Genomic DNA, 27,166 nt, shown 5'->3' with positions numbered 1-27,166 from the left:
CCGGGCACAGCACGCGGGGCCGCCGCTGGTGCCGGTGAAATAAGGACAACAGAGCGGCTGAAGGCAGCGAAAGGGGAGGAGGCAGGATCGGGCCATGCGGAGCAGCTGTGGGGTGTACGTTTCTGTCCAGGTGGGCACTGCCGCAGCCCTCTCAAGCAGAGGTTTTTGTGCTGCCATGGGAGATCTCATGCACTGCGAGCCTGTACTTAGACTCAAGTGTGGACACAACGTGTCCTTATCATCAAAAGACTGGATGAAAAGCAAGCAAGCAATGCATAAAGAGCAGACTGGCAGCTCATCAAGTAAAAGCACTGACCCATCCACACTCCCTCCCCCCAGCAGACATCATTCTGCACTTAATCCCCAGATGGAAAACAATGAGCATTTTCCCCTCTTTTTCCACCTTTCCTCTTTGCAGGGTCTGCTTGTCCTGCACCAGCGTAATCTGGCTTCACCATGGGTCTTACAAAGACAGTGCAGATGAGCACTTGATCGCATCCAGACCAGCCAGGCAGAAAAATGAGGCAACAATACTGATTTGTAACGAAACTGACTTTTATATAAATTATAAACCCATCCAGTTTAAAGCAGTTCAGTTGCAGTTGTGTCACTTAAGTCTGTAGAAGGCTGAGGCGTACATATCTCCTACAGTCATAAATTAACAATAATCAAGGAAGAGGAAGTTCAGATAAGGCTGCAAATACAACAAAAAAAAATTCCCTAAGTTTACTAGCCGTTAAAATAAAATCATGATTATCAAGGATTGCAAAATATAAATGCAAATTTTGAACAGTTAAAAAGTACAAAAATGATGGACAACACAAACAAGCATTGTACAGTTTGTCCTGTGTGTAGACAAAGCAGGGTAGGAGATTTCCAACCTTTATCTACATCAGACACTGATTTTAAGCTGAGAGGAGTTGAGGAAATCTGTAAAAGGATCGTGGCTCATGATCCCAGTAGTATAAAAGCAGTATTTTTTCAGTCTGTAAACAGTAGTCTTGGTAGCTTCTTCTAGGTATGTTTTTCAATTCATCACCCAAAGAAAATCCAAAACAAAAACAAACCCTAAGAGTGGAAAAAAGGGGAACAGCAGCAATGGGTTATAGCTTGAATTTCTTACCAGGTCCGTGTGGGACGTATTCTGGAGGGGAAATGCTCTTTCGTAAGAAATATATAATATATTTAACTGTACACAATTTATAGGGGGAGAGAAATTCTCCCTCAACCAAGCCCCCAGTCAGTCAGTACGGAGTCATTTTTGTACAGTTTCCTCCTAGAGAAACTACAGCTTGGGAAGAGATGGCCTCTGCTTTTAGAAAACACCGGGTAATCCAAAAAGTTCTGTGTTTGACAAGGTTGTCATTCCCAGTGGCTGGAAGTGGAAAGAACAGCAGCTGGCACTGAGAACAGTCAGTATTCCCTGTGCTGGAAGTGAGCGAGCCATGGTTCCGTCCTGTCCCAGCCCCTGCCTCAGATGACACAAGTCCCCCCAGCAGTTTCAGTTCTGCTTTCAAAGGATGCAGGAAACTTTTTTTAAACCCAACTTCTGCTTTCAGGCACACAGGAGGATTTTAAACGCTTGGTTCTTTTAACCTGAAACCTCACTTGCATTGTCACCATCACTTATTGATACGACTTGAGTTCAACCTGGTGTAGCAGCAGCGGAAGGCAACTCCAGCCTGGATCAGCCCTGGACCGTCCCCTCTGCGTCAGCTTTGCTGGTGTTTGTGCAAAGCCCTCTGGAACCAGCACTGCTGTGGGGAGGGAGGGGACAGGGACAGCAGCACTGCCACTGTGTCCCCGTAGCTGAGAAGGGCACTGCCCATTTCTGGCTCAGGGCTGCTCTGAACTGCACCACCTCAGCACTGGGGCTGTTTTCACTCACCCTACACATCTGACAGCATCACCTTCACTCACCAGCCTTGCTTTAATTTAAGGAGCATACCCTTCTTTCAAAAAAGGTATTTCTATACAACATTACAGTTCTGGGTTTTTTTTCTTTTTCTTTTTTTTTTTTCCCAGTAAAAGTATTACTATAAAACAGACTTAACACATTTTGGTATTCCTCCAGCCCAGAGCACTTACCAGACATTGTGATTCAACCATCAGGACATCCTTTACAATTTGACAACCTGCAGACATTCTTCTTCTTTCCCTTTCAGGATGGGGTAAAGCAAAACTAAATCCAGCAAGAGCAGCTATGGGACTTTTTTTTTTTTTTTTTAATACAGGGGATTTATTAAAAAAATACTCTCATCAACGTTCTAGCATTACTAACAAAACAGAGGAGATGACAAAGGCAGTCAGCTCTTTTCAAACTTTAAATCTAGACTCGGATACCTGCAGCTCTAAACCAGGAGATGAGGAATCTGTTGAGTCTGACCTGTCCCTTGTATTGCAGGTACACGAACTTTTTTTTTGCCTATCAATTTTAGGCTGCATTGCTCTTTGAACATGAAAAAACCCAGCAGAAATGCAGATTCTGTGGGAGCAGATGATATGGTGACACTTTCTAACAGAAAGCTTCATGAGCCAGTGCTTGGATAATCAAAGTTCAAACTGCAAAAAGCAAGCACACAGGTACAAAAAGGATCTCAGCCTCAGACCACAGCGGAAGCAAAAGTTACCTCTGCCAACTTAAAACCAAAGCCAATAGGATTTCATTTCTATTAAAATATTGAAGTCTTAAAGTTTCAGTAATCTAAATACACTTTTTTAAAAAGTCATGACATTGCTGTTTGACATTAAACTGACAGGATACCAGCGCAGTGTCACACTTCACTGCAGCCATTATATACAAGGTCTCTGGTTTTGTCTTTTTTTTTGCTGAAACACCCATTCCCATCTCTCTCTCTCTCTGAAGTCTGCTCCTCATCACATTTGCAGAAAACAACCCGTGTGCACAGACACCTCCTCCCTCCCACTCTCTCCTGGAGGAACCTGCCCCAGCTCTGGGCACAGATGATTCCTAGCCCACCATAGAGGCCTCACCTCTCCCTGATGGACCAACACATGGAATTCTGTCAGTAGGACCAGGTGGTTTGCAGACAAAACAGGCAGTTCCAAGCTGGGCTCAGTTCATCAGAAGCGGCTGAACGTGGATCTACAATTCCTGCATTTCTAAGGCAAGGACCATACAAAAATTATGAACACTGTATGGTGATGAAAATATCCTTGGAGATAGATGCTTTACACTGGATTGCTATTGCTGCTTCTAAAGACCATCTCCAGTTGGTTCTAGAGATCAAAAGGGAAGAAAGTGAATTTTCTCCTGCTGCAATATGCTTATGAACATGTATAAAAAGTGGTCAAACCCCGGGAAGGGTCCCTGCTTCTCATTTATGTACAATAATTTAAATCAGCTCAATACATCTGTAATACCTAAAAAAATTGTTTCATGATTTTAAGTCCTTCATGCATTATGAGGAAGTTCTGGATTAAAGTGATGGTAGAGTGGATGTTGCTTCTGTCTGGGACTCTGGTGTCACTCCCCTGTGGAGTCTGTCAGGGATGCATTGCTCAAATCTTTAGTTTTTTAATGGTATCGAGTCTCTTTTTCAGCAGCTCTCCAATTTCCTGAACTGAGTGATGGTAACTGCTCTGGACCTTCCCTTGCACAGTCTTTGTAAACTTTTTTTCTTCCTGCAAAGTATAAAAGAGAAATCACTCACTCCACAGCAATTGTTTAAACCCCCCCTTTAAACTTTCTCCAACATCTCAAACACCAAAAGGAAATTCCTGAGGACCACAGTGTTTGCACAGGGAATCTCTTACCTGTAAAAGCAGAGTGTCCTTGAAGGACAGCTCTTCAAGTTTTAGTGCAGTCAGAATGATTTCAAGCCCTTTGATATGATCTATTACATTGGAAGTTAATGTCTGGAGTTCAGTTACATAATCCAGGAAATGGGTAAATACAGGTGGCTATAAAAACAAACACAGATCTTTAATTTATAAACACACATTAATGTCCACTTTATGTAACTCACTTTGTAATGTCTATAATTCTCTTCTTCCCACCAGTGCTAAGCTATAATTTACCCACCCAGATAAACACTCCCAGCTGACAAGTTTACTGTGGAGCATTCCAGGCAGGAAGGTCAGTGACACTCTGAACTGTATTTCCCATTCAAAAGTTGTCACATGATGTCACATATGACACGTCACCACTTGATTTTAAACAGCCAAAATCAGCCCCAAGTAATCATTACCCCACATCAATCTCCACAAGTTTATGAAAACCAGTTCATGTTATCTATCCTGATTTTTCTTTCAGTATAAATAAGCTGTGTTTAGGGGTGGGAGAAGAGAGAAAGAAATATTGTTTGTACCATTGCTACACTGCTTTCTTTTTTTTTCTTCTTCTTTTTTTGCAGGTTGGATTTAAAAGGTCGGAGGACACTGTCACAGTAACTCGATACCCACAGGGCAATGGAGATCGTCTGGAAAAAAGGTACAAATATGTTCTAAGTTGCATTTACAGGAGGCTTCTGAACTCATTTTAGTGTTCCTGGTAAAACTCAGCATGATTAAAATGTGCAACAAAATCCGTGTTCCCATGAGTGACTGAGATCAAACCTTCACTGTGTTTTAGTCCCAACATTTCTACCTCACAGTACTCCCAAATTTCTAGCTTCCAAAGGAAAAAAAAACATACCTCAACAAAGAAGACTAAATTTTCTAGCAGGTTTGGATGAGTTTTCAAGGTGCCATCTCTGACTTCAATCAAATCACCTTTACATTTATTGAACAAATCTGAAAAGTAAAAAGAAAAGCCTTGTTTAGGATGAAGTAGATCATCTTAAATGTGCATTTTCTGTACAACAGGTATCTGAGGGTAGCATGCAGAACTGTCAGGGCACTGACCATTGAGACAATGAGTCCTCTCCATCTCCTCTGGCTCATTACAAATATTTCCACATCCCTGATGAGCCCCCACTGACCCAAGCACCAGGAGAAGGAGCTGCCCAGGCTGTGAGATAAATGCACTGAAGGGCACAGCACGTTCTGAGCACGCAGCAGCTTCAGCACACAAGCCAAGGGCAATCCCAGCCTTGTTATGAAGCTCTCACAGGGTCTGCAGATGCATCACCACAGCCCATCCCTGCAGACACTCCACAGCCATCCTCAGACAGCCAGGAAGCTCTGCCTTAGTGCCTGCTCTTTGAAGTACCATTTACCTGTCAGTCGTTCTACTAAAGACTTGAAACTATTCCCTATTCTTTCCTGGATTTCTGCGGAATCTTCTGGAAAAAAGAAAGAAAGAAAAAAAAAAAAAAAAAAAGATAAGCTACAAACTTCTGTATTTTCTGCTTCCAGAACACCAAGAGGCATTTAAATGCAGTTTAGTGTCAGTAGTCAAAAGTAAAGGCAACTGCTTTCAAAGAGAAGCCAGTATTACATCAACATATACTGTACAAAAATGAAGACTTACATAAAACATTAAATGAAGGCACTGGCTCTCAGATAATTTAGTGTCAGACAGAAAATTAACACACAAGTAACAGTTTTGAGTCCACATCCTCCAACGCCCAGCAGTTTTCAGACTAAACAGAGACATGTGGCTCCCTCCCACCACACACCACGGCAATGTGGTCAAACCCCTGCCCCAAACACTTACCTAAGCCATTGGTATCTAGTTCATAAATATCACTAACAAGATAAAACAAGCTAGTCTGGCACTGACAGCTGCCATTGCTGAAGAAGCCAGCCATTCGGGTAGGAGGAGGGCCAAGGACAGGATACTAGGCAAGAAGCAAAGAAAAAGATAAAAGTGTTGCAGCTTTTCCTCATCCCACCCAGTGCCTGGCTCATCTCCCAGTCAGTCACACACCACAAACGCAGGGGCAGTTAAGGGCACTCTGCAGCCTGCACGATGCATTCATGGTCAACATTTGGGGAGAGCTTTTGTCTTACTGGTACCTGGATTTTTTGTTCTAGAAACTTCTTCCCTGAATCCACCGCTGCTTCCAGCTGCTGCAGCAGGGCTCGGATCGTGTCAATCTTGGATGAGACACCGTTCTCTGCAGTCTTTTCAGAGTTCTTTGGTTGGATGGTGTGACCAAGAGTTGGGAGTCCGCTCACCAGCCTCAAAGTCAAGGACCGGATTCGCAACCACAGGGTTTCCTCTTCCAGGGAGAGCTTCCGATGTTCCTCAGAAATGTCCCTAGAGAAAGGCACCAAAGCTCTTCAGGCAAATGCTCCAGGCACAAAAGCCTACCCAAAGCTCTCCAGTTCTGTATGAAGAGGAAGGAGTGGTCAGAAATTCAGAAAACTATTAATATCTAAAAGGGCAGTACTGCCAGAAGTGGTGGATGGTGCTTAAGTCAGCCAGCCCAGGGAACACTGAAATATGGGAATTACCCTGGAAGGAATTTCTTTGCTATGTGTGAGTTGAAGTTATTTCCACTCACCTGTCTTTTGGATCCCAGCTAAACAGGACTGTCAGGTCTCTGTTGTCTCGCAGATCTTTCCATGGAATGTCATCCTCCTCTGGGCTCAGACTCATGGACTTTATACTTTCTTCTAAACTGGTTGATCTGTAGGTAAGAACAAGCAGCACTCAATCAAACACCTGATCACTGCAAAAGGAAAACAACTCACTAACAGACCATGTTGTGTGCACTGCTCAGCTCTTCCCTGTGCCAGGAATGTGACACACATGGCACTGACAAGGATGTGAAGGGACAGCAAATCAGAATCACAGAATGCTTAAAGTTTAAAAGTCCTTTAAGATCACCAGGTCCAACCACCAAGGCAGCACCACCACCATGGTCACCAATAAACCACATCCTCAGTGCCCTCCCACACGTTTTCGGAACACTTCCAGGCATGGTGACTCCACTGCTTCCCTGGGCAGCCCGTTCCAATGCTTGACAACACTTTCCATGAAGGAATTATTTTAAACCTTCTCGGTGCAACCTGAGACGATTAAAAGCAGAGTGAAGCTTTAGGGGCAGAGCTTCAACTCCCAGGTCTCTGCAGGTGCAACTCCCCAAGGTCCCTCTTGGCCCATGTTCTGCCCATTCCCAGTTTTCCCCTGCAGGAGCTGTACTCACATATTTGCTTCAAGTAAGAGGTCCAACAACATCCGCTCGGTGCGAACCTGTGCGAAGTGAAGGGAGGAGTTCAGCCTGTTCCTAAACGCGATGAATTCCGGGATCTTCTCGAACGCCCCGTACTTGTAGGCTTGGATGATGTATTCTGAGGTCTGGAACACAACACACACCAGCCCTCATTAGTGACTTCTCAAATTAGGAATAACCAACAAGATCACTGCTAAGAAACTGCATTTCTGTGGTTTTTATGAGCCCAGAGGTGCAGGACATGGCAGATCTTCAATCCCTGGGAGAAGTTTGCACTTCTGCTTCTCCAAGTCACCCCAGCAGTTTTGCTACTTTAAATTGGGAATGCCCAGATGCTCCATGGGCAGTGAAGTTTAACAGCCAAACCAACACTAAATGTTGTCACCACAATGAAAAATACTTCACAGAGATGCTTCTGGAAGACTTTTTTTTCCTCCCTTTTCCTTTTAGATGCATGACTGAAACCATTCAATCATCATTTCATGGTGAGAAATACTTCCAGGCAAAAGAAATATATCCCAGATTTTCTGGAACTGACTTGGATGTGCATCACATATCACCACAACATAGATTTAAAAAAAAAAAAAAATTACTCACACAATTTTTGTTTCTCTTTTTTATTAAAGTTTTGAATATAGCATCACACAGTGTGTACATGGCACAACACAAACACCAAAGGAAACTCTCAGGGTCGATGGGATATTTTGCTTTCCCTCTGATGAAATGCAGCAATACAAGGCAGGCAGCCAATATTTCACTTCAGTCCAAGCAATCTCCAAAAAAAGAGATTTTTATGATGAAGGAGCCCCAAACAAGCAGTATTTTAGTGAAAATGTCTATCTGTAAACACAGAGTGAACTATTTCTGCTCCCAGCCACGAGGAATGGCTGAGTATTTACATCAGAATTAGTCCACAACTGAGAAATTCTGGCAAATCAAGTATTTTCTTCTGAACAAAGTTATGAACTGCACTAAAGATGAGAGGCACCAAAAAAGGCCTCCACTTAACTGAATTCTGTATGGTCCTAACAGACTCAACCTGTCTGGAAGGCTCTGAGAGACCAGAAGGCAACACTCACAGAACCAAACCACCTTTCCTTTCCCTCCAAACCAAGAAAAGTCCTCTAAGGAGTTGTCTTTATTCTTTTTTTTTTCCCCTAAGTAATTTGGTTATTTGCACCAAATGAAAAAAATATGCCAAATATTCAACAACATACCCTCTGATCAACAGCCTTGCAGAAGTGACTGTCAGGGCTATGGGCTCTAATTCAACTGCATCCACGTGGTTTTAAAATCCCCCCAGGACACGGTGGAGTGGTTTGCCTGCAGTATCTGGAGAGATTAAAGATGGATGGACACAAGAAAATTAGAGAGATTACTGGTGATTCTGCATAGCTGAAGGAGGACTATCTCGAGGAGGATAAAATTGCCTTTTTAGTTTTGGCCAAATATAGCAATGCTGCCTTCTCTCTCCTCCCTGTCCTTGGCATCGTCTCCCAGAGCAGGAATAGTGGCAGGATTGCACAGCATCCCACATGGCTGTTACTCATGGGACCACTCTGACACAGGATTCACGTCAGGCTGTGAAGTTCAGCAAGTCAGGAGAATGGATTTATCCAAAGCAAGGAGCCTGATTCAGGAGCTCTATTTTTATGCCAGACCACTTGGTTTACATCCCACACTTCCTGCTCCAGGCAGAGTCCCACACACAGCTCTGTGCTGTGACATTCCAGCTATCTCAGCATCGACCTAGGGAGGAGCAGGCAGCACCAGAAATCTGTAAAAAGGGAACTTTTAAAGGATAATCCTCCTTTAACATAGCAGATATGGTTACAAGGCTTGAGTGGGAGCTGCCTCATGAAGGGGCAACCCCAGCAGAACCGCAGCAGTCAGAAACTGGGAGCAGATCCTGACCTTGTGACATGTTTTATGGCAAGGAATCCTTCTTCATCCCCACGCCTGTCATACCACCATCCTCAGGGAACAGCACTCTGAACTGAGCCTTCGCCTCCTGCAATTCCCGGTTGCAAGAACTGCTTTAGAGGCATTTCCCAACAAAAGGATCTTAAGGAGACAACCACTGGAAGTGTCCAGAACACAGGAGAGATTTGGCTACCTGAGAGCAACAACAGCTCATGGTCCTTTGGCTGCAACACTGTCTCCAAGACAAGATGTGAGGGGGCTCCAGAATCTCATCCTCATCTTGTCACATGAGGAATTCTGTCCTCCTGCTGCACCACTTCTGCTCCTCTTGAAATTCCAGTATTTTAAGGTGTAGGAGCAAGGCAACATCTTTTTGGGATTTCTGGAACACGAGTTGTGTTTTCCTGCCAACAGCACCTGGAATGCAGCCATCACCATCCATGTACAGATGTTGAGCCACTGGAGACATCCAACTCTTCTCTGCCACAAGCACCTTCATTCATGCCACAGAGAATAACCTGCTCCCAAGGGAACCACACCTCAATTGCTGAACATTGTTTTCCATGGAAAGATGATTTCTTGACGCTTTACAGCACAGCATTCCCAAGGAGAGGAATCACATCCAGAAGTTTTTTCAGTTAACTTCTCCACCTGGCGCCCAGCAGTCGTGGGTTTCATTCAGACAGTTGGTTCCAGGGATGTTTTTCATTAACATCCACCAAAGGAATTTTAAATGAGACTGAAAAGTTACACCTCAGTTAAAAAAAAAAAAAAAAAAAAAAAAAAAAGCTGTCTGGATCCAGGGCTTCACTCCCAGGAATCCAAAGCCTCTTAGCAAGCAGAAAAAAAAAGAGCAACTGAGGGATGCAGAGCAGAGCGAGCTCCCATCCCATTGTACAATCCACGTGCATCCCTCAGGAAAACCTGTGTGTCAGACACAGCTCACAGAACTCAGCATGTACTCTCCAGGCACAGGGAAATGGCAATGGGAATCCTGTACACAGGAATCACCTGGGCTGCCAACAGAGCAAGGCTGCTACTTCTGAGTGATTTCTGTGTGAGCATCTTTACTACTCAGTACAGATAATTCCCGTGGTTTTTATCTATTGCTGGCATAGTGGGAAAGCAAATTGTGTGACTGCAGAGCCTCGGGAGCCAACTTAGCCAGTGACTGACTGGCAGATTTACAACTGGATTGCACCTTTGTTTCTTAGAAAATCAAAATAATCTTCTTCACCTACCTCTCAACAGTGCCCAAGGTGTAAAATTTAAATACACAGGATATATTCTCACTCCTCAGAATGGGATGGTCCCTTTAATGTGAAGTGCACCCCCCACCATCCACTAAAACACACAGCTCCAGTGATTGTAACATAAAGGACTCATCATGTGCCATCCCCATCCTGACCCACCATCCCTGGCTGCTCTAGAACTTTCCAAAATGCCGGATTTATCACACCAGCACTTATTTCCACATGACATTCCACTTCAATTATTGCACAAAATCACAAGCATTAATTTAAAAGCAATCCTACCTGTTTTACAAGGAGCATTAAAACTGGCTTTAATAGAAAGGAAGCTGAAGCAAAACCTCAGGTAATAGAAAGTCACAAACTTGTAGTAGAAAATGGAGGTTGAAGCAACCTTTTATTACAAAGCTGCACCTACCACTGCTCTTTGTTATGTTTTAAACCACAACATTTCCCCAAGCCTTGCACAGGGCTTCTCTAAGACACTTTGCTGCGTTACAAAGTTATGGGGGGAGTTTCTTTCAACTTACATCTTTCTGGTTGGAGTGGAAAAACCTGAGTGCAAAGTTGCAGGATTGGGAAGCAGCAGCGTAGTGGCCCAGGGAGCCGGCGTAGCGCGTCAGGAGATAACTGCAACAAACAGCACGAGGCAAACGTCAGCCACTGCCCTGGCAAACAGCTGCACAGGAGCCATCTGGGCATTTAACAGCATTAACAGCACTCATGGGCAAGTTCAGGCTTTCAGTGGAATGAATTCTCCGTTTTTTAAAAGCAGGTATGTGAGGGCTTAGAGTTCTGTCTTCACCTCAAGTGTGCAAGAGCTGCTCAGTGAGATACCCCCAAACACACCAGCCAAGGGCTTTTGGTGTGTTGGCTTTTGCTGGTGCTCCCAGGCTTTGCTGAGCAACAACCCAAGCTGGAACACCAAGCTCTGCCTGGCAGCCAGCCAGCCATTCCACCAATTTCCTTCAGATTAATTAATACTCTAAAAAAATCCAACACACATCAAAACCACATGGGGAAGCTACCCTACAAAAAAGGGGAGCATGCAGTGGATGTGCCTCCCAAAATCCCAGAACACTTTACACAACAGCGCACGAAAATGCGACAATCTGCTGAAATGTGGATGCTGCAGCTGTCAGGATGGGCGGCAGCAGGACTGATTATTCTCAGTATGTACCACCCACCCGATGGTGTCGTGCTGGATGTGCTTGGCGTCGAGGCTGGAGTAGAGCTCCGAGACGGGCTCGAAGGCGCCGAGCCGGCAGTAGATCCGGATGAGCAGCAGCTTAAACTGAGCATTGGAGGGACTGTGAGACAGCCCTTCCTCCAGGAGAGTCAGGCACTGCCACACGGCCGCCTCTTCACCTGGTGACAGACACAACACAGGCAGGTGTGAGCAGGGACAGGCGCCGAGCACCCCCGGCACAATTCCCTTCCCCATGTTACACAATGCTCAGAGCGCTGCCTGGGATTTCAGTGTGCAGATGGTCCGATGTAACACCTGCTCCAGCACTCCAGCTGCTCCCTGAGGGAATGATGGGGGAATAATCCGTCCCAGGGAATATCTAGCTCACATCTGCACAGAGCACACTGCAAGCAAAGTGACCTTCCCTGATGAATCCTGGACTGTTTGGGAATTCCAGCTTGCACACTGCAAAAGAGCCAGGAATTCAAGAGCCAACATCCACCTTCCTGCCAGGAACCTGACCATGGATTTACTCAGGTTAAAGACCGAATCTTCCTTGGGAATGACAAGGGTGTAACAGGTAACTACAAGGAAGGGCAGGAATATACACGTGGATGTCCCACACTGGACACTGGCATTAAGAGACTTAACACAAGGAGCAGGGGTGGAGCTGAGGCAAATTTAATTCAGGGAACAGGTCCCAGCAAGTCTAGAAACAAGGAATCCAAAAGGCAAAGTATATCAGAAGAGAAAGAAACACTCTCAAAACACTTCTGATATCAGAAAGGAGCTGTCAGCAGAACTCATGCAAAGGGAGAGAAAAAAGGAATTAATCGGAAAAATTAAATCTGTTTAGAGGTCAGTGAGATTCAGATCGGACACCAGCTGATCAGAGGGACTCCTGAAATACCTCATATTGCAAAAAACAACCCAGACAGCTCCAGGCCTAACAAGCCACACCAGGCACTCACTGGCCACAGGGACACAGTCTGCCTTTCGCAACCTCCTGCAGAGGTGTTAAGCAAGGCACAGTTTTGGGAACGTACCTTCCAGCCACAGATCAAGCAGCAGGTGAACTGCAAGCAGGCAGTAATAATCTGAAAACTGCAATTCAGTTTTCAAACAAGATTTCCCTAAAAAGAGAAAAAACCAGTTACCCCTTGAATTAGTAACAGTGCTGCCAGCTGATCTCACAGTCAGGATTATTGAGTAGCACCACGATCAGAGACAGCACCACAGTTTCATTTATAAACTCAGAATTGTCTTAAAATCCAAACAACTGTACACACCACTGAGTGGCCTTTGGGGCACTTCAAACACTGACATCTGCTGAAAGAAGAACTGACTCCCACAGCCGCAAGATTTACAAAATAACGCCTGACCATCAATGTGTCCTATGCACACCAGTGAGAAAACCTGGCTTTGCTTAAAAGCACAGGCAATTCTGCAAAGTACAAACATACCATCTGAACTACCCAGGAAAGCCTCATTTAAGATACACACCTGAAAAGAAAAAAATTAAAAGGAACCACAGTTCAGGGAAGGTGAAGGGTAGAATCAGAAAGGACAAAGCCAAGTTTTACCAGCATTACAGATTTTCCTCACCGAACTCCAGCCCGTGGCGGTACCGCAGCATCAGCTCCCGCACCACCGCCAGCTTCTGCTTCTTCTCCATGGCGTGGTAGATCCCCAGCAGCCTGGAGAGCTGCACCACACACAGGTGCTGCTGCAGGGCCTTGATGTCACCAGGCAGAGCCACCTCGTTCTCGGCCGCCGCCGCCAGCGGGATCACGTCCAGCAGCTGCCGGATGAACTGCACGAGAAACACCAAAGCAAAGGCTGCAGGGCTGCACCAATGGGAAGCAGCATTTCCTCCCTCCAATCAAGCCAAAAAAGCAAGGTGGAAATATCGATGTTGATGTCACACTGAATCAGTGGTTCAAGAGCAGCCTTTGAGATTTTTTTTTTCGAGTTGCACTCAATAGGTTTTACTAAGTTTCATCAAACAGATGGAGGGAAGAAAAATCAGAGGCAGGTTTCCAATTCATTCACACTGCCAGGGAGTTCAAGCACCTGTTAACATTCACGGTAATAAGAGGCATTAAAGTAATTAGTTACTGACAGGCTTCACAGCACACTTGTAGGCAATGGTGGCTTTGCAGTGCTACATTTTCCCTCAGCTCTGAAGTAAAGTGCAGTACTCAGTGAGGTCATCAACTCTGATTAATGACTTCTTTTTGGAATTAAGCTGTAAGAAAAGCAGCTTCTCATTGTTTAGTTTTAATGGGAGACAGAAGACTCCTCACAACACACAGGGCTGGGCAGCAGCTTCTTGCTCTAAAATCCAACAGTTAAATTTGAGTTAAAGCCAATGAATTCAGCTTTACTACACTTGGTATTGACATGTAAGAACTGCATCAAATGCAAGCCTGAGGCAAAAAGCTCAACAGCCAGAGAGGAGCAGCACCAAGCACAACACACACCACTTCCAGTTTTCCCAAAGAATTTGATGAGTGCTGTGTTGACAGATCTTTTCAGTTTGAAACTCTGCCAAGCTGAGCAAGGTCAACCACATCACTGGCTCTACTCTCCAATTCACACCTCTAGGAAGTCAAGGTTGGTGTCATGACCATTATTTCTGGACTATTTCACATGTCTGTGGCCCAGCAAGATCACCACAATCTCAGCTACTGAAGTGGAACTCTCATTTCAAAACTCATCAGCACTTCAGCACCACGAAACCTCCTCAGCTCCTCGTGTCCTTGACCAAGTTAAACTGCTGCAGATGCTGCTTCAGGGACAGCCAGAAAACTTTCCAATACATCAGTTTGACACTATATATATTCCAGAAGACATTCAGTAAATCAGCACCAGTTTTAAGGGCAGACAAAGTTTTAGAGTCAGAGTCATGGTTTTACGAGCACTGTGACAAAACTGTAGTCGAAACTATTATTAAACATAGTTTTTTCACCCCTAGTTTAGAATTTGTTTCCTGGAAAGTTAGGATGGAAGCTGTTCAGTACTTCAGGGCTCCCTTGCAACAGAATCACCATTTCCAGGACTAAGATTTCAGGATCCTGCTGGCCACATTTCTTGCCAGTGGGCTAAAAACACACCTTTAAACATAAAACATCAGCAACACCCCTCTGTGCCAGAGCCACCAGTCCCATGAGCAGTGGGGCTGTGGGAAGAGCTTGCATTAGGAGTCAAAAAATATTTTAATAAACCAAGAGAACCTCTCTACCTACACTTTGTTTACCAACATTTTATCCCCAGGCTCTGGCTGATCCCAGATTCCCTGCCTTCCCCAGCGCTGAGCCCTGGACACAATGGCTCAGACAAACACTGGGGTGAGTGACAGAATTCCCAGCTGCTGAAGTCACTCTGGGCTGCTCATGACTCTGCACAAATGAGCTTTTCAGTTCCAGAGAGCTGTTCAGAAAGAGGTTCTGGAAAAAACTGCCACAGGTGCTTCCACAACTCCCGGAGTGGGGTCAGCATGTCCCTTCTTTGGCACTGCCAGAGCCAAGCAAAACATCTGTGACATCTTCCCTCCATGAAATGAGGGGGCAGCTTTTTCCCATTAAACAGATAACTTTGAGCTCAAAGCACCCTGCCACCTTGAAAAATGGAAATAAAAATGCCAAAGGAATACAAGATCAGAGACTCTGCAGGATCAAACTTAGCTTTAACCATCCAGTAAAAATCCTCTGAATGAAACTTCTCAAGTGTTCAGATGTTCATGATATTTTCTACAGCATAAAGAGTTCCTGAATTTCAAACAGAAATTAAAAAATTGGTGTTTCCAGTCTTTTAATATGATCCACAGGTATTTTATGATAAAGGGACCAGAGTGCAAACCACCACTGCAATTCCTGCCAGCACTTCTTCATATTCCTTACCTTTGTGTATTGGCTGGGTGGAAGGAGATCCACAAACACTTTGAGATCAGTAAAACAGCAGGGCTTGTCCCCAAATTTTTTGAAGTATTGGAACATTAGTTCCTCTGGATCACCTAGGAAAAAGGCCAGGTCACCTTTTTAACATGCTCCAGTACAAGTGGAATCTGTAAAATCACTATGAGAAATCTTTGTTCATGCCTTTCCCCCCTCACCCCCTTCAAGATTACAGAGCAATTTAGAAAACAGAGAGCTGCACTACTGCAGATTTTAACAGAGTCTCAATGTCTCTGGTAACCAAGGACACATTAAAAAAAGCCCAAGAGCTTCATTCAAGCTCCTTTAGCAGATAAGAGCTCAGCAATCCAAGCAGGCACACGCAGCCTCCGCTTATCTCACCACGGCTTCTTTTGGGATGGAAAAACAAAAGGAATTAGGAAATAGCACAGATGTTGCTCTAATCACATCCCTTTCACTGATTCCCTAAATGCCATTTTGTAATGCAGGTTTTTAAAAAGCAAAACCCAGCAGTGCTGCCATAAAAACTTAAATCAAAACCCACCCAGAGATTCCAGCGTCAACAGCAAGACTTTCCACCGGGAACACAGTGTCAGTGACTGGATGCTCCTAGACCCCAGAGGTCATTTTGAAAACTTCCCTGCTGGCTGTTCCAAGCCCTGGAGCAGTCTGGAAATACCTGCCTTTTCTCAAAGCTCATCTTCCAATGCTTTTAACATTCTTTACATACAGAACAGCAGGTATTTTTTCCTAATGAACACTGTATTTAACTCAGCGATTCAGCAGAAAGTTTGTTCCAAGTTTGTGCTCTCTCCCCCTCTCTCCAAGGGACGAACAGCCCCACTCCTCACCAGGCAGGGGCTCTTACCCAGTTTGTACTCATCGTTGCAGCCTCTGTGTCGCAGGCGCCTGATCAGCTCCAGTTTGGCCAAATACGGTCCCCGGAGCGGCCGGGAGCTCTTGGACTCCTCCGTTATCCTCTCCTCGATGAAGTTCACAGCCTGCTCGATGGAGCAGTGCACCTCTCCTTCCAGAGAACTGCAAGCACACAGACAAAAGGTTCTTGGAGAGTTCCCACTGATAACACACGCTCAGCACGCTCCCAGGAGAGGGAAATGATGGATTCTCCAACTCAATCGCCACAGAAAACATGAGCTGGAAGAGTTCTATAATGAACAAACTGCTTCCATAAGCTATTCCCAGCCTCCACATAAAAGCATGGAAAACACACAAAAAAGCATGGAAAACACACCATTTGGGCTCTGACATCAAGAAGTCACTCTAATATTGAATATATGAATCCAAACAATTTGCTCTACCACAAAGGGAAAAGAAATCCACAGCAAAACTCTAAACTTACTGCTCTTCCTCTGCTGGAGGCGTCCAGGATTCATCAATGAGTTGAAACACTGAATCAAAGTATGTTATATAAAACTGCCAATCATCTGAGCTGAAACAAAAATCAGGCACAGGACAAAATTTAGGGAATTGCCAAAACAATTAACAGTTAAAAACATCATTTCTTGCCAAAGCTAATTAAGGAATAGCACAAAATCATATTACAGAAAAATCCCAACTGTAATCATAAAAATGTTTCCCCTTGAAAAGGTCTCAAATCTTAGGAGCACCCTCATCCTGAATTTCTGGAAACATATTAAGCAAAACCATTTCAATTCAAAACTGAGGCAAGCTACAAACTCTCCTCCTAAAATTCACATTCCAGTCAGAGCTCAGCAACATCCCCACAAAACGTGAAGGCAGAAGTTTCTCTCCTGCATTTAACTTATGTCCAAGATGAGAGCACAGCTAAATTCAAAAGCAAACACCACATCTCTCCTGACAGTTCTGAGACAGATTTGATCACACTGGAATGTTCTGTCTCCTGATGCATCTGTTCCAAGCATTACACGCATTCCCCGTGATAAAGTCTGGCCAAGTGGGAGAAATTTAGATGTAGAGAATTAAACATAAATCATGGACAGGATGGGAACTGCAAAGTCAGAGCTGGACAATCAGCACAGAATTTAGAAATAAGGAGGTAAACAACTTTTTATTGCATTAATGTGTTGCTAAATTCTGCCTGAAAAAGCAGCAGCTCCAGTCCTGACCCTGACTCTCCCTGTGACCGTCACCATGTCTGGCTTTGGAGTGCAATCTCTGGAAAAGCCTCCTGACAGCCTCCTATTTTAACCACAAAAGCCACCAAAACAAGGCCATTCCCAACCAAGCAGCGATTTTGCTCCATGTTTTCAGCAGGACTGCAGGAATCCCCTCTCACTTTTTGAGCAGCAGCCTCCTGGCCAGCGCGTTGCACTCGGGCCACCTGTGCAGCTTCTTGTACATGGCCATGCACTTGTTCTCCCGGCTCTGCAGCTCACTCGTCAGCTTCTCTGCAGCAAAAAACACAGAAAGCTCAGCTCATCCCTGCATTTCTTCCCTACTCCTTGCATAAACCTTCTTATTCCAGCCCAGCACCAAAGCACCAAGTGTAACACAGCAGCAGGGAGGCCCTCAGAGGATAGAAAGATTTCCTATGGAAGCCTTCATATCCCAATTGCAAGTGCATTTTAATCTTCAGTTAAACTCCTCTAAAATGCAGATATTGAAGACTTTTCGTTTTTGAAGATAGCAGCTACAACCAAGAACATGATCCCAATTTGCCACTGCAAAGCTCAGCACTGAATAGTGTTTAAACACCATAAACAAGTGGATAAAACCAGGTTGCACAAACATCTCCAGAGTTTACACTGAGGTTAAAATTGGTGCTAAGTCAGGCTTCCTAAAATACATATATTTTTGAAGCAGTGCACGAGTCTGAAGCAAAGGGGAACTGCTGTATTGTCCACACAACTCTGATTTATTAAAGAATCAATTACCTCCAAGTTTTCCCCTCACAACATCTAAGGCTTCCTTGTACTTCTCCAAACGTTCCAGGATCATGTAGTACAGTTCCACCTTAAAAGAAACATTACACTGCAATGAAACTTGCCAGGAAAATCATACCCAGGTGTGCCAAAAAAGCAAATAGGGGATACCAGGCCTGCAAAGCTATCTTTAGTATCCCAAAGGGTGCAACACTCAAATTTAGGTCTTTTTTTCCATTCTTAGTTTTCAGGTTTTTCTTGGGGCCTCCCAGAGAGCAAAGCACTTCATCAGTCAAATCAAACACCAAAAAACTGCCTCAGCCACAGCATTCCAAGGCCCTCCTAAGCCCTGCTTTTGGTTTTCCTTCTGTCCCCTACATTCACATTCAATTCCAGAACACTGTTGATTATTTTAAGTTTTCCAAGGCAATCGAGTTCCCTTAACAGTGCATTCCTCGTCTCAACAAAGTTCAAACCAAGCCTTACTTCAGCCTCAGCTTCAATCTTATCCTCTTTCACCATTTTTTCCACCATTCTCTCAGCAAGTGGCAAAAACATCGTCTTGGAGAGGTTTTCATCCTGTGCTGAGATAGACTGAGGAAGAGAGGGATTATTGTAACAGCTCAGCAACTTTCTGTGACGTCCCACCCACTGCTCTTTTCACTTTGGAAGAGGAAAAAAAAAACAACCCAGGTGCTCCAATCGCCCCCAGCCACCTGTTTGGAGCTGCCATCTGTGACCTGAGAGTGCAACTGCTCTGGGAAAAGGCAGCAATAAAATCAGAGCTACACAGAAAAGCTCATTTTTGATCAGATCAACCAGAGCCCTGCATGTCTGAGCACACAAACCTTGTGGTAAAAACATGCAGCCAGAACACTTTTGTGTTTTACACAGCACAGGATTTTAGAGAATATGATTAAAACCCTCCAAGCTTATTTTTGTTTGATTTTGTGTCTGATCAGTGCCCAAATGTGCTGCCTCAACCAGAATCAGCACAGCTGATCTGTGCCTATTCCTGCAGACTTGCTGCTAATTCCAGAGCTCTCATTTATTCCTTCCAAGAGCTTTTATAACCTCGTTAGTGAGGAACAATTCTGACTGAGAAACTGCAGAGAGCTGAGGATTTATTCATTATGTCCCTGCCAAAACGACAGGTGGGTATTAGTGCAGATGAGAGAATAATTTAAGCTGTATAAAGGTGGAAAGGCAGCACTTAAATTGGACTATAAAAACACCTCAGCCTTTCTTTTGGACCACAACAAAAATGCTACTTAAGGAGGGCTCAGTCCTTCTCCCAACACCAGAAACAGCTCAAACCCACATTTTACCCAAAATCATCTCTAATATTTTCCCTCAGAATGTTTCTGCACCGTCACTGCCACTGCAGCAACAGTCAAACCCAACACTGTACACACCTGCATGATCAGGCTCATCACGGACCAAAAATAATAGGGATTTTTGGGAACAATCTTATAAAGTGCCATTCCAGCCTGAAAAACAGAAGACACAAGTTTCATCATTCTTGAAATAGAATGGTTTCCAAGCTCTCAAGATGGACAACATGGGATTAGCACATGGGAGGACTTCTCCCCAGCCGTGAGCTCTTCCCTCCTGACACACATCCCTAAGGAAAAGGGAGGCTGGAAATGTTTCCAAGGGTTTTGTGTAGGTCTGACAAGGAGCAGCAGTGAGCACTGATTGCCTACACAGATGACAGCTTTAACTGGAAGTGGTAACTCCAGGAGGAAGCAGATCTTTTCTTTGGGAATGAGGGGATACCTCCAGTGCTGAAGGACACACCAAACCCACGCCTGCCTCGAGGAACCAACCACCCTTCAACACTCACTTCACACACACTCAGACCCCAAATTTGGGGTTGCCTCCACGTGCAAAGCAGGGGGAGAAAAGGTCGAGCAGAAAACTTGGTTGAATCCAAGCAGAGCCAAAGAATTCATGATTTTCCCTCACACATTAACAGCTATTCCCACATTTCCCTCACAGTGCCTGTACTTAACAAAAGGACAACAGTTTTACCCCTACAAAATCTGTAATTAATTTTAAGAAGCTACATAATAGTCTACACCACCACAGCTGGACTTTTGTGCCAATTCCCTGACTGCAGCTGGCATTTTCCAGGATTTTCAGCTGGAATACTCCAGAGCACAGGACACTGGGGTTTCTTTTCATTCCCTAATCAGTCCCCATCCACACTCTCTTTGCATCTCTAAATCCAAAAGCACAGGCCAACATCCCCCTCTGACAATGGGATATTGATAATATGATTTGATTCGACTGATACTGAAAGTGACAATTTAATGAGATCCACATTTTTATGTCACTTCAGACACACAAAAGGTCACATAAATGTTAATTATTGTTATCCGTGGCATTTTTTTGTGATTGTGATCAGTCACATCTGAAGTTTGGGTTGTAACATGAACTTTGTCATTTCAGGTACACCAATAACTCCTTTTAATTATTTAAGCCAAACCTGTGCAAAAATTCAAGTCACAGCAGGAACAAGAGGGAGTTTAGCATTTATTTCTTGGCTCTCTGTGCCTTTTTACACAGAAGAGTGAGCACACAGGCCTTGAAAATCATCTTCCATTTATAGGCATTCTCCAGGCACCTCATTTGGAAGGGATCAAAACAAACCCAACCAGTGTGACACTGTGCTGCCAGCTGAGAGGGGGGTATCTCAAGTGCTTTTTAGTTTTATTTCACTGAATGACATCAATACAAGTTGTATTTTAGATGCTCAAGTAAGAGCGCGGAGAGGATTTATCTTTCTAAAGTTAACAGAGAACTAAGGAGGGAATCAGGTGTGAAAACATGGATCAGAAGCTCTTCCTAGATGTGTCTATTCCAGAATTCCTTTGCAATACATTGCCAATACAAAACCACAGACCAGTAAAAGGCCCAGCTTTCAGGAAAACTTTTGTCTTCAGACAACCCACCCCCTAAAATATGAGGTTTAAGCCTCTTTCTAAAAACCAACCAAGAGTTTAACTTCTGCATTAAGCCAGCTCAGCTTTTTTGGAAGATTACTCATAACAAGTAAATGAGAGTAAGAGAGAGAGAAAAACACACTCTAAACCATCCAGAACACAAATTGTTGGTCATACCTGTTGCATCTTCTTGTATTCTCCAACCCTGGCATAGGCCATGAAGAGGTGGGAGTGATACTCTTCACTGTTGGGGACCTTCTTCACAGCTGCCTCATAAAGTTTAGTCACCAGCTCGGCTAAACCAAAACCAGATGCTGGAGTTAAGACCAACTTGGGAATATTTTAAAGCACAGCTCCCTAAAGAGCACCAGGGATGCTCTGAACAGCAACTCCTTGCACTCATCGGCCCCAGAAATGCTGCTCTGGCCCCCAAGCACTACAAACATCAGGCAAAGGAGAAAAGTGCTTTAAAAACTCCAAACAAACCTCAAAATAGACTTAAATCAAAACAGAGTTCAACAGCAGCAACTGAACTGTTCAGAAGAATTTTAAGTCTATTTTTAAAGTAAGTTTGTCTATTTTTGAGCATTAAACTGAATGAAGGTTTCTCTTGCTGGCAGAATGACTGCTCTACGTGAATTATGTATCAAAACAAACACTTTCAGAGCCTAAGAGCAAATTAATTATTCTTATCACAGGTTTATTTATATTAATCACACCCTGCTATTTCCCAATTGCCTATATCAGTACTCTAAACAATTACTTCACACTATACTTTTTAATAGCAGGTCTACCATGACAAAATACTTCTGATAGTACAGTATGCAAAACTTTCTCACATTTTCATCCTTCCACATTTTTTTTCTTACACAAACAATTGTAGCTCAGAGCAGTGACAGAAAACCAAATGTAATTTGTCTTTCACACAGTTTATACACCCCTGACACAGAGATATAAAACACCTAATTACAATTTTCTTGCAGGACCAAAAGTGGAAGTGCCTCACACCCACCAGCTCCTGAGTTACAAACCTAAAAGTTACAAAGCCCAGCTTAAATTTGTTAACAAGTCACAGAGAGGCTCTTGTGATTCACAGGGGTTTATGCTGAAGTCAAAAATACACAAAAAATTTTGGTATTACTCAACAAATGATGCTTTAACTCCACAAACACACAAAGAAATAAACTGGGACAAAGTAAGCACTGCTCTTTTGCAGACTGATGCAAACACCCTTTTCTGGAGCTGTTTCACCCTTGATCATTTTTCCAGCAGTTCAACAATAAATATTGGTGGTACCACCCACCAAACTCCACAATAAACATTGGTACCACCACACCACACTCCCCAGGAAGCTGCCAGAAACAACAACTCTTCAAGCTGCAGAAAAGCAGGATAGAAGGTCTGGCATCTTTCAGAAAAGCACAGGAAACTTTACTCCAACACTGACATTTAGTATTTTGAAAATACAAATCACTGTGAGGAACCTGACAAAGCTGATGTGGTCAAACTGGGAGGTCAGGATTTCCCTCCTGTTTTTCACCATTTTCCTGAGGCCTGAACCCCTTGACTACATCACACCCTGTGGGATTTGTCAGCTGTCACTCTACTGACAACAAATTCCAGTCATTTCCTTTACAAAAGTGAACTCCCAGGCTGCTGGATCATTATCAACACGCTTCATTTAGGACCTGCTACACAATCGTGTTCACGAGAAGCCTGAACGAGGGTTTTTTAGCTTTATGAAGATCACTAGAGCCTTACAGGCACTACAACAGGCATCACTTCAATTCCAGGTCTCTTAACAGTCTCTCACATCCACAAATCCCGGATTTTGCACATTTCCCACCAAACTGTGGGGCACAAACCTTCTGGAAGAACACAAAGAGAGATTTTTTGGGAGAGGAACAAACTCACGTCTGTGCATTTCCCGGTAGAGAATGGTCAGTGCTTGCAAGGAATTATCATCTGTGGGTTCAAGTGCTGCTACTTCTTGTGCCAGGGCATAGGCTTCATCCTGCTTGCCAGTCCTCTGCAAGCCAATGGCCTTCAGCACCTGTGGACACAACACAGGCAGCTCTCAGAGACACAGTTTGCAACTGGAAACCCTCTCCCTCCTGGTGGGAACAGCCCAAACACCTCATTCCCTCTGCAGAATTCCAGGTTTTATTAAGCTTCTAATCCTCGTGGCTGGAGAGGAAAACTCCCAAATGCAACAGCATCAAAGAAGGGCTCTGAGTCCTTAATAAATGTTGAGGTTGCCCTGAGGCATCACCACACGGTTTTCTCTACCCAGAGGCTGCAAACTGACCTGTCCTGCCAATTTTCCTTAATTTTCTTTCACTAACTGGCCAGAGGGAAGTGACATAAATGAGATTCAGGTCAATGACACTCGCTGCAGCTTGGGGAAGTTTTCAAAATGTAGAAGTGGTGTGAAGTGCAGAGGGAAACCCCCAGGGAAATGAGAAAAGCAGAAAGAGAGTCACACATTTGGGAAAGAGAGGAAGAGAACCCCTTTCCCTCAACAGGGGCACAGCAAAGAGGCTGGTGAACCAGCACAAGAGCAAATGCCTCCAAAATCATGGAATCCTGGAATGCTTTGGGTTGGAAGGGACCTTAAAATCATCCAGTTCCACTCCCTGCTACGGGCAGGGTCACCTTCCATAAATCACGCTGCTCCAACCTGGCCTTGAACAATCCTAGGGATAGGGCATCCACAGCTTTTCTGGGACACCTGTTCACCTTATTACATTTTCCTCAGGCTATTCCTTCCAAGGAAATGTTTTGATCCAAACTCCTACAGATGGGTATCCCAACCCCACGGCTCCAAGAGGCATTTTTAAGGCCCAGCCCACGTGCCAAGGTCACCTGGAGTGGTGCTGACAATCAGCTCAGGTGGGACCAACACTCCAATCCCTACCAGGGGGTCTGTACAAGTTTTCAGGCAAACAAGATACAGCTGAGCTGGAACAGAGACATTCCAGAGGGCTCAGAAATCACTGTGGAAGTTCCCAGAGAAAGGGACAGCAGAACATCCCGAGCCTCAGGCAGAACAAGCTCGGTGCCCCCCAGTCCCACTCACCTTGGCACAGTGAAGGTCCTTGTGCTTTTTGAGTAGTTTATCTGCTTGCTGGATTGCCATTTTATTATTGCCATTATCGAGATAATCTGCAGAGGAAGAGCACACACAAAATCACACCAGAACACCCAAGGCCATTCTGGAAAGCCACCTCCAATTTTACCATGGAGCATCTGCTGTCACACCGGCAGCACAAACCACATTTTCCCTGTGCAGTTCCTCCTAAGCCAAACATTCAGGAAACGTGTCATTTCAGGGATGAAGGATTCATCTCGTTGTACTGGTTTTAGTCATTCAAACAAGCTTTTGTAATTACTCCATACAGATCATTACAGCAACAAAAGAGACACATAATAGAGAGGATTCTGCAGCAACAGCTCTTTGCTGGCAATGCAGCTCCAGTGCTTTAGCAGGAAAAGTAGAAATTCATTTGGTGTGTCTTTGGGAGACTTTCAGTGACTTTTAACAGGCAGGAGGTTAGAAACCAAACACTCACACTCCAGCAAAGTGGGAAATACTTGTCCACAGCATCCAAACCTCAGGCAGAGCAAACCTGTCACCTTGGAGTATCACTACTCTTCTACCAGACTGGTTTTGAAGACACAACTGTGAAATATCAATATTTCCTAGGGGGACATCCCACTATCAGCTGCAGAAAACCCATCTCCAGACCATTTTCTCCGTTTTTAGCTCGGAATTACAATTTTCAGATTGATCTTCATGTTATTATACAATGACAAGCAAGCAGTTTTAGACCAGGACATAACCCCCACATGCTCCCCTTCCCTCAAAAATTCCTCCTTCCTCACCAAACCCAGCTTTGCTGCCCCTCACGTGCCCAGGGAAGGGGCTGCTCACATTGCTCTGGCCTCTCTCCTGCCAGCTAATTGAAATTACATCACACACCTTTTCCTCATCAAAACCGTCCTTCCCATTTTGAGCCAGAACTCTTTTACTGAGAGGTGAGCCTTGGCAATTCTCGGCACAAATTGTGCATCTATTCTGATTTACAGATTTACATTCAACAGCTTCTATGTTTGCTCCCGTGGCCAGGTGGATGGTGTATATTTAAAGCACAGCTAACTGGGCTCCTGAGCCCATCCACAGCAAACCTCTCAGGAGGCAGTCTCTCCACACTCACCAAAATAAACACTGCTGCCTGAAATCCAGTTTGAAGCCACAAGACACTGTCTTCACTGGGTATTTTAACTTAGGAAAAGCTCTGTGTCACCTTTAACATTAAAACTTTGGGGGATTTCTCAGTGAAGAGGTTTCAAAGGTGTGGAACAGCACATCAGAGGCTTCTTGATTTAAGGCTCTGTCACCCAGTTTAGTGACACACAAATTATCCCCCACACCGAGCTGCCTGTCTGGGATTAACAGCTGTGCCAAGAACATCTCAGCTTTGGGTGTCCCAAAGTAAATCAAATAACCCTCAAACCTCCCTAAACCACAGCAGAATGAAGAGATTGTATTTTCCTAACAAGTCAGGTTGTTGGAAGTCAAAGCAGCTTCCAAAGGAAATGAAGCTAAAGGAAAATAAACTTCAGCCTACGTTAGTCTGTAGGTGGGGATGTTCAAAGGCTGGAAATGCAACACCTGAACCTTCAGGTGAAGGGAGAACAAGTCAAGATCAAAGATAACCAGAGCTGTCGAGGAATCCTGGGGAACCACGGCACAAACCCAAGCACACTCTGAAATCCAGAGCCAGACCTTGGACCTCATACTGCAGCTCCCCAGCTGATGATGTGGGGAAGTTGTGTGTTTATCACACACTTTATTTTGGGTTCTGCAGCACCACAGCCTGAGTTCAAACCTTGCACTGCAGATAATCCTTCCCAGAACGAGCAGAAAGGAATTCTAAAGCTCTCCCCCAAAATGAACACGGCGAGATCCTCAACATCATCTACTTCAAAATCAGCCGAATTTACCCAGATTTTTCTATTAATACAATTTCTTACACAGGTTATGACAAAAATAACTGCACATCAATGAAACTGCCAATCACAGAAGGGGTGGAAAACTAAGGAAAAAACCTTAAAACCGTTACATAAAGACAAACTGCAATGAACTTGAACACTTTTAATCGAACAAAAGCATCTTCCTCCCTTTTCTTGGAACCCATCACGGACTCAGCCTGTACTGCACCATCCCTCTGCCCCAGTAAAGGACATCCCAAAGCACGTCCAGCCCCCAAACCAGGGCAGCGTCTGTAGGGAGAGGTTTTTATCCGTGCTGAAAAAGTTAAGAACGTTTTACTCAATCTCTATCAAATCTTCAGTTTTAGGGACGAAACGATACCGTAGCCCCGGGAAGTGTTTTCCTTTTCTTTCTCCCCTATTTGCATAGAGCCAACCTTTGCCTACAACCTCTGAAGCAACCCCAACAGCACAGAACACCCTCGGAAATATCCGGGGACACCACAACACCGGAGAATTCCTAAAGACACCGTCTCCTTCCACTTCTCTCCTGCCTCCCAATTAATTCCCCCAACAGCGTCACCGCTCCGTGCCACAACATCCAACACAACTCCGGGGCATCCGCGGCTGCTCCTTCAGGGATTAATCCACTCCTGGCTCCTCCGCAGCAGCGCAAAAAGCGCCGGCCGGGGTTACCTTGGCTGCGAGCGGCGCCGGCTGCGACCCCCCCCCCCTCCCCAGGCCGAGGGGACACCCCCGGGGCGCCGCGGGACCCCGGCCCGGCCGGGCGGGCCCCGCAGCCGCCGCGGGGCCGGGAGCGCGGGAGGGGGGCGGGGGGGGCTCGGCGGGGCCGCGGCGGCGGCGGGGCGGCGGCGGGGGCGCGGGGGGTCCGTACCGTAGATGGGCCGCAGGCGGCGGTCGTTGGGGTCCTGCACATGGCCCCGCGCCGCCATGATGAGAGCGCAGAACGCAGCGCGCAGCCGCGGCCGGGGGCG

At 44.9% G+C, this 27,166-nt stretch overlaps 1 protein-coding gene across 3 annotated transcripts; it reads right to left on the bottom strand.

Moving 5' to 3' along the window:
• Window positions 1-537: 537 nt before the first annotated feature.
• On the bottom strand, window positions 538-27,154 carry NAA25 (N-alpha-acetyltransferase 25, NatB auxiliary subunit). 3 transcript variants are annotated; one of them, XM_048322838.1, is made up of 24 exons: window positions 27,067-27,154; window positions 24,256-24,341; window positions 23,091-23,229; window positions 21,354-21,472; window positions 19,644-19,718; window positions 18,715-18,822; window positions 18,241-18,319; window positions 17,643-17,754; window positions 16,725-16,814; window positions 16,233-16,402; window positions 15,350-15,462; window positions 13,053-13,260; window positions 12,494-12,580; window positions 11,446-11,626; window positions 10,789-10,888; window positions 7,059-7,210; window positions 6,414-6,539; window positions 5,923-6,166; window positions 5,621-5,744; window positions 5,181-5,246; window positions 4,658-4,755; window positions 4,332-4,442; window positions 3,778-3,924; window positions 538-3,645 (listed from the first exon to the last, which is right to left on the bottom strand). In XM_048322838.1, the coding sequence occupies exons 1-24, from the start codon at window positions 27,122-27,124 to the stop codon at window positions 3,523-3,525; spliced, it is 2,916 nt and encodes a 971-aa protein (XP_048178795.1). In that variant the 5' UTR covers window positions 27,125-27,154; the 3' UTR covers window positions 538-3,522. The 3 variants fall into 3 exon arrangements, with proteins under 3 accessions (XP_048178795.1, XP_048178796.1, XP_048178797.1); XM_048322839.1 differs by having other exon boundaries at window positions 5,181-5,243; XM_048322840.1 differs by lacking the exon at window positions 18,715-18,822.
• Window positions 27,155-27,166: the final 12 nt, after the last annotated feature.

The sequence above is a fragment of the Corvus hawaiiensis genome, chromosome 18 (genome assembly GCF_020740725.1).
Source record: "Corvus hawaiiensis isolate bCorHaw1 chromosome 18, bCorHaw1.pri.cur, whole genome shotgun sequence".
NCBI classification, from domain to species: domain Eukaryota; kingdom Metazoa; phylum Chordata; class Aves; order Passeriformes; family Corvidae; genus Corvus; species Corvus hawaiiensis.
The sequence above is the reverse complement of the archived record's forward strand: the minus strand, read 5'-3'. Positions and strand labels throughout refer to the sequence as shown.